The sequence below is a fragment of the Daldinia childiae genome, assembly GCF_008694065.1.
Source record: "Daldinia childiae strain JS-1345 chromosome Unknown Scaffold9, whole genome shotgun sequence".
NCBI classification, from domain to species: domain Eukaryota; kingdom Fungi; phylum Ascomycota; class Sordariomycetes; order Xylariales; family Hypoxylaceae; genus Daldinia; species Daldinia childiae.
Window position 1 is genome coordinate 1,267,965 of NW_022984650.1, and position 7,708 is coordinate 1,275,672.

The 7,708-nt window shown below is 34.1% G+C and overlaps 1 protein-coding gene across 1 annotated transcript; it reads left to right on the plus strand.

Moving 5' to 3' along the window:
• Positions 1–3,255: 3,255 nt before the first annotated feature.
• On the plus strand, positions 3,256–3,831 carry GL218_07554 (uncharacterized protein; the record flags this gene model as incomplete). The annotated part of the gene is made up of 1 exon (XM_033584316.1): positions 3,256–3,831. The coding sequence occupies one exon, from the start codon at positions 3,256–3,258 to the stop codon at positions 3,829–3,831; it is 576 nt and encodes a 191-aa protein (XP_033432719.1).
• Between the last annotated feature and the right edge of the window lie 3,877 nt (positions 3,832–7,708).

Below are 7,708 nucleotides of genomic sequence, written 5' to 3' on the forward strand. Positions count from 1 at the left end.
TAGGCTACACGGAGGTAAGCGAAATGGCGAGAGCCTTACCCGCCATGTCGGTGGCCACTAAATCGAGGATTGTATGATTTGACCAATCACTTGCATTGCATTGCATGATAACGTACCAGCCACTAGAATCTATCACTAGAAGGCATCGTGTAAATCGGAATGCCGGTCATGCAGGCAGCTTGGAGCAACGCCCATAAGGTTACCATAAATGTGTATTGCGGGGATTCGTAGGAAAAGAAGTTCGGCACTAGAAGTTCAACTGATATATTCATGGATGTTCATGCATGTCTTGTTCCATTAAGCTGTCAGACGTATTGTTGCTGACGATGTCTCACCTACTAAGACAGGGTCCAACGACCCCGAATAAGCTTGACGGCCAATAAATGGACAAACTATTGGCAAAAAACGTGAACGATGTCTCAATAACTGCCCACTCTAAAACAGCGGCTGAGAATATAGGACTTTGAAGATAGAGGATTTAGAAACAGTGGCACAATTTTGATTGCGACTTGTGTTAGAGTAGGAGAATTATCATGTGATTCTAAGGTACTAATGACACCATATATGCATAATATTGTTTCAATATTCGATCTATCGAGATATGCATATAAAAAAATACCTAGATTCCATGTTAAGTAACTGCATAATCCTGAACTATAAGATTAATGTTACCTAGAAAGTAATCCTAGAAACTACATCTTGCCTAACTAGTTAAAGTAAAAGTTAGAAACTATTAGAAGTCATTTTGAGTTTGTTTTTTATTGCTCATCTCGTTTTCCTACGTAGATCATTTCCATCTGTATGCCAATGCCGTGCACTGATTCCTTTGGGCTCGGAGTCTCCTGCCGATTCATAGGATTACCGTGCTACCTTTGGTCATCAAGGCCCGACATATGCAAGTTGGACTTCGGTTTGCTTAGCGATCGGTAGATGTAAGGGATCCTAGATCATACGCTGGAAACGTGCCGAGGACGGATTGGCCATCTTCAGCCGCCCGACTTGAGCGCGTCCCAAGTCCATCTACATCAAAGCGCCAGTAGGAATCTTTCCTGCTTCAGCAGTACTTCGAGGCTAAGACACCATGACGACAGGAAGGTTGCTTGAACGTTATAAGCTTATGTGCACCTCCTCTATCTAGTCACTAGCGACTAGGAATGCACTCCGTTCGCGACACGGCCTTCTCATTACCATGCGCCGCACCCATGACCGATATAATCGGTCGGGGATTGTAAGGTTGTTAGGGCAGCCAGGGCAACTAGGCAAATGGATATGATCGTCGGTTTGCCTAGCTAGTGTATTGTTTGCATTAGCAGACAATTTAAAAAATTAGAAGAAAAAAAGTTGGGACGATCCAAATCCAGGATCCCGTTCACCGGCTCTCGCGATGCAGTGGCACGTCAGATGGAACCGCATTCTAGCCGCTTACTGACCGGTGTGGATATTCCCGGCGATGATCCATCCTCGACCTGAACAACCACGACTCCACCATTGCGATGCATCACAAGTTATCGCGAACATGACAGCTGAAAAGCTCAAACCATATGCTCTGTTAAGTTTTGTATTTTGCTTTTTCCTGTCCAAGTACCCCAGATTCGGGTCGGACTAAGCCCCGGTTATACAAGCGATTGGATACCTTGCATGCACATATCTTTAGTCCGGGTTATCAGAATGTTATTTGAACTTCCCAATAACTTATACGAAGTTGTTAACAATGTTAACCAGAAGTGTCCAACCCTTCTGTATCCCCTTTTAGCTTCTGATAGATGGTCGAAGCTAAGGCTTTTTCGTTTTCTGGCTGACAGGTGCAAATCCCGGCTCGGGTTAGGCATCAAATCCTGGCATATATGTGGTGAAGTAGAGCCTAAGAAGTGTGTGCCAACCACTAGGGTGCATCTTGGGGTGCCCTGTCAATACGACGAGACACAGTTCGTCGTTTTCGCGGCAGTCCCAACATTGCGGTTCTATCAGAGGTACAAAATTAGAGTGATTGTCATAGAAAAGAGCCATGATTGTGTTTCTTCTGGTAGCATATGCAGGGAGGTCTAACATCATAGAGGGTGACCATCATGACGGGATCCTGACGATGCGATAAAGTGGATACTGGTGAAGGAACTGGCTAATATAAACGGGCGTTGAACCGCCATTGATTTGAATCACCCCTGCTAAATGGAGTTGTCTACCTCGCACAGCAGTGAACTAGAATTATGGGAATTCTTACATATCCATGATACCGTTGATCTCGTCTTGGTAGCCGTGCAGTAGCAGCCCAATGGCCGACGTTTCGGCGACATTGTCATCCTCATCTTCGTACGACTCGGACTGTCCAAGGGGGGACGACTGATCAACTTGCGGGTCGCGCGGCGTCGAATAGGGGTCCGTGGTTCCTTATCTTCTGAGTCGGTCAAGGAGTCGATGCGGGCATGTTCCAGAGGCTACGGCGGTCACGCGTTGCCTTCTTACTTCTGTGCATCGGAGTTCCAGGGATGAGGGAACGCCAGTCTAAAGATACACACATGCTCGGGGTTCTGCCACTTAAGCTACTCTCCCTTACGTGAGGGTGGGTAATCGCAGCGGGCTCCCGTGGAGTGCATCAAGCCTGACCGGTGATCGCAGATTCGACTCACCTGAAAGTCTTCCATGCGTTATGCAGGGAACTTATGCATGACGTTGATGGCATGAAGGATTCCACTCGGAAAAGATGGCCATTAAGGCTAGTTTGATCGGGAACCTAGTTAGAGGCTTCGGTTTCCACGAATAAGCTCCTGGGTATATCCCAACTCCTTGGTTATTTGACGCCTCCGGTACTCTCGATTGAGCCGGAAGATTCTAGCTTTCAGATCGAAATGCCCTCTATGGTTGGTCCCACGGGGAGCCAGAGATGACCTATCTCATTTCTTTGACCGATTTTGCAGATCAATATGATAGGAGGTATAGGGGATACAACGTCTAGTCTCCGAATGGAGCAAAACTTGCGAATTCGAAGGCTCCGGCGGCAATGCTAATCTTGATCGTGGGTACGGTGCGCGAACCGCATCGGATACGACCAATTGCCTTAAATTGGGTGGTATATGGCTAGCATGATAAGAAGACTTCTTCACCGCGGTGCATTAAATATCAGAATATCCTTACCCAACTGCTATAGTCAGGTTCCTCAGTAAAATCCAGTAACTGTTTCTGATGACTATACATTATTATATCACATCCGCCAAGTTTCTCTTCGAAAAGATAGCGTTTTATATCTCTTCGAGGCTACTAATGGCACACGGATCCCACGAGAAACTAAACCGGCCAGTAGCCATAAAGAATGTTGCTACACGGCCTGTGAAAATTGAACCCACAAGGGCTAGCAAGTTAGTCCGAAAGTTCAAGGAACTAGCGAGGCGAGAACTCTGGACGAAGGAAGACCCGGGTCATAGCGTCGATTGGACCGACGAACGGGTATGGGAGAAGATCAGAAAAGAGGGCCGTTTCTATCAGGCAGACGAGATGCTTGTTAGTTGTGGAACAGTCACAGTCGACCAGGCTGATTCGACACGGCCCATGGTATTGGTAATCTATAACAAAAACATCGGTATATATCAATTACCTAAGGGGCGCAAGAATTTCGACGAGGGATACCCTGAAGCAGCCCTCCGCGAGACGTCCGAAGAGACCGGAGTGGCCGTTCAACCATTGCGGCTTAGATTTGGATCCAGATCGACGCCACCGAGGCTAGCCCCGGTCCAGACCACTACCCGAGTAACCAAATATGGTCTCGAGGACAAGCTTACGGGTATTACAGAGAGCCTCAACAAAGAGAGCATTGGTGCTAGTGAATGGTGCGTTATATAAAGTCTCCGCAATTCCCTGATTTTTATATATGCTGTACGGTGTCAGTCTCGACTTTGCTAACCTACCATTGGCAGTACGTTGTCAAACAGCTCATAAAATTCCTTGTATTTCCTAACCCCTCTCTTCCCTACCTACTTACCTACTTACTACCTCCCACCACGCAAACTTCTGTATTCTCGTGTCCTAAAGCAAATTATCAATATGTATTAGACCCCGACCCTGCCACCGGCGCCTGGAGGCATATTTACTGGTTTGCGGCGAAACCCTTAGGGGATACTAAACGCGACGAGAATCGTATGACAGAAGAAGAGGATCGAAATAAGTTCTCGACTTTCTGGTTCTCCGAAGCAGAGGCACTTTCTCGACTCAAGCTAGAAGATGAGCAATTCAGTAAGTAAACTTCGGCCCAATTGTTCTATCCGATTTCCCCATCGCAGCAGCGACTACCCCCTGTCCGAAGCATATTTGTTGGTTCCGTGTTTCGAACTCGCATATTTTAATGCCCGTTAGCATTGAGAAAATAGCTAATATTTCCTTTGATATAGTGGTCCGAGTTACTTTCGCGTGTATCCGTAACATGACCGCAAGCGACTGGGCGAGCAATCGCGAACAAGAGGAATAGGAAAAGAAATAGGGGTAACTAGGAGCGAAAACAAAAGGATAAGGCTAGTCTTAAAATGGGTATAAGGAAAATTGATGAAAGCTTGATGAGTGCAATAGGGGGGTTATTGCTTGCAATTAGGCTATTAATGATTTTTCTAATGAAAGTTGAATTTCAAATTAGTTAAAAATAGGGGTATGGACCTCTTACTGACTTTGTAACTCGTTATATTAGACATAGTTCCTAGATCATCTAGTATAACTACTACAAATATATAGTTTTGCATGCTGAAGATATTATATAGACGACGTATGAAGAGTAGAGACGATCGCGAAATTCCGACCAAAGACAAGAAGGTGAGGCTTGTTGAATAAATCAAAAAAAGGGGCCTTCAGCCCTATGGGTTGATATTCCCGCACCTAATATGGTGAGATTCTAAATTAAACACTAGAACGTTCTAGGAACTACCATTCTCAAAATGGAAAGCCACTAACCCGTATTTAGCATAGTAATGCCTTCCGCAGCCGGTGAGTTCCGATGAGTTCCTGATACATGACATCATGGTTGGTTTTTCCTATACAACGGTACAAAGAACTTACCCCACGTCTTCTACATAGCATCATCGTTGAAAAGCTACCGCATCCACTAAAAAACAATTCATTCTAGGGCACGGATTACGTACTATATTTAAAAGGATTTAAACTGTATTAAGCTTATGGCTTTTTTAGTAAATATCACGAAAATATCATTAAAAAATTTAGCCGTTTATAATAAATATTGTAAATATTATAAATTATATATAAATATATTAATTTATTTATTAAAAATAAAATAAAATTTATTTTTATTGTTATTATAATTATACGTTAAAGTAAAAAGTAAAAAGTTATCGTTTAAAATAATTATATATTATCGAAATAAATTTTTCGAATCCATTGTATTTATTTATATTAACAAAAACGTAAAATTATTTTATTTTTTAAAAACTACCGTATATTTTTAAAAAATAATAAAACAAAAAAATATATACACTTTAAACGTTTATTAAATAATGTATTTATTATTAAAAAAAGTTTTAAACAATTATATTTAAGTAAAGTTTAAAATTATTTTTTAATAAACAATATAAAATTAATATTAAATTGGTAAAATTATAAATATAAATTATTTAAAAATTAAAAGCTTATAATTAAAAAATATTTATTAAAATGGCCATTATTAAAAAATCAATTATAAATTTAATTTATAACCGTTTATAAAACCTATAAAATAGTTATATGCCATTAGTTTTAAAAAAAATCTTTAATGTTATTTTAAAATTTATGTTTATAATACCTTCGAATTTTTATTTTTTTAAACAGGTGGTTTTTAACTTTTTTTTAAAAATATCAAATTATATAACGTCGAATAATTTACACAACTTCGAAACTATTTAATAAAATAATAAAATATATAAATAATTTCTTTTAATATATTTAAAAAGTTTTTCGTAAAAAAGACTTTATTAACATAATTTTATTTAATAACTTTATCATTAACTTTACTTTTTGCTAATTTTTTTTTAAATTAATCTTTAATATAAATAAAACCTTTTTATTATTTAAATTTTTTAAAAGTTATACATATAATTTAAAAGAAATTAAATTAATAGTTGGAAAAATTAATAAAAATGGTTAAAATAAAAAACAAATTATTTTAATATTATATATATTTATAAATGGGTTTATATCTTTATATTTTAAAGTTATTTTTTACGGTAAAAATATTATAAAAAATAAAAAATAATAATTTTATTATTTAAACGTTACTATTAAATTTAACGATATAATTTATAATAATAAAAGATTATTTATATAATAAGTTAATAAAAAATTATTTCTATATATTAATAAAAAAAAAGCTTTATTGGTTATAAATATGGTTATATTTTATAAAATTAACAATTTAAAATTAAAGTTAAAAAAAAACGGGATAATTATAACAATAATTTTATTAAAATTAACGTTTTATTTTTAACTTTTTAACATCGTTATTAATAAACCTTTTAAAAAAACCTTTTAAAAAGAAATAAATATATATTTAAAAAAATTAAAAGTTATTAATAAACTTTTTAAAAAATGGATTTTTAAAGATAAAAAAGTTATAATTATCCATATTGTTAAAAAATTATAAAAACGTTTTAATTAACTTTATAATAAAGTTTTAGTTAAAGATTCTTTTATTTATATTAAGATAATTATCCATTCGTTTAAAAATAAAAATAATTTAATTTACATTAAAAAAATTAATTTACATTTATTATACTTAAATAATTAATCGATTTTTTACTTAATTAAAAAAAAATCCCAATATAACATACTATTAAATAAGTTAAATAATATAAAGGCATTAATTATTATTGAAAAAATTTTAACATTAACGTAAATCACTAATTAACGGCCTACACAAGTTAACGGCCCAACCAAAATATAACCAAAAATCAACATTTTTAAAAATCTATAACTTTACCAACTTTTGGTCAAACTTTCCCAAATTTTAATATGTATTATATAACTATAAAACTAAAAATCAACATTTTTAAAAATCTATAACTTTACCAACTTTAACTTTACCAACTTTTAGTTAAACTTTTTTAAATTTTAATATGTATTATATAACTATAAAACTAATATATAAAAAAATTGAAAAAAATATTGTTACACTATAATGCCTTAAGTTTATTTAAGGTTTTGTGTTAAGAGATTTTTAATATGTTAAAGGTAAAGCTTTGTTAGCCTTGCATTTTAACCTTGCGCTAGTTATTTTAACCTTACGCTAATAGGTTTTAAATTAATAAAATTAATTAAAAATATTTTATAAATATATTATTTATTTTTTTAATATATTTTAATTATTTTATTATTATTTTTTAATATTTTTTAAATTTTTAATTAAATTTTTAAATTTATTTAAAAAAATTAAAAATTATATTATTATAAATTTATTAATAAATATATTATAATTATTTTTAAATATTTAATATATTTATTAATTATTATGTTATTATTTTATTTATATTATATTATTTTTTATTTATATTTTTTAATTAATTTATATAATAAATGTTTATTAAAATATATTATAATATTTAAAAAAAATTAATATATATATTTATTTAATAAAATAAAATAAATAAAATATTTTTTTTTATTTTAAAATTTTATTATAAATTATTATTTATTTTATTTATTTTATTTATTTTATTTATTTTATTTATTTTATTTATTTTATTTATTT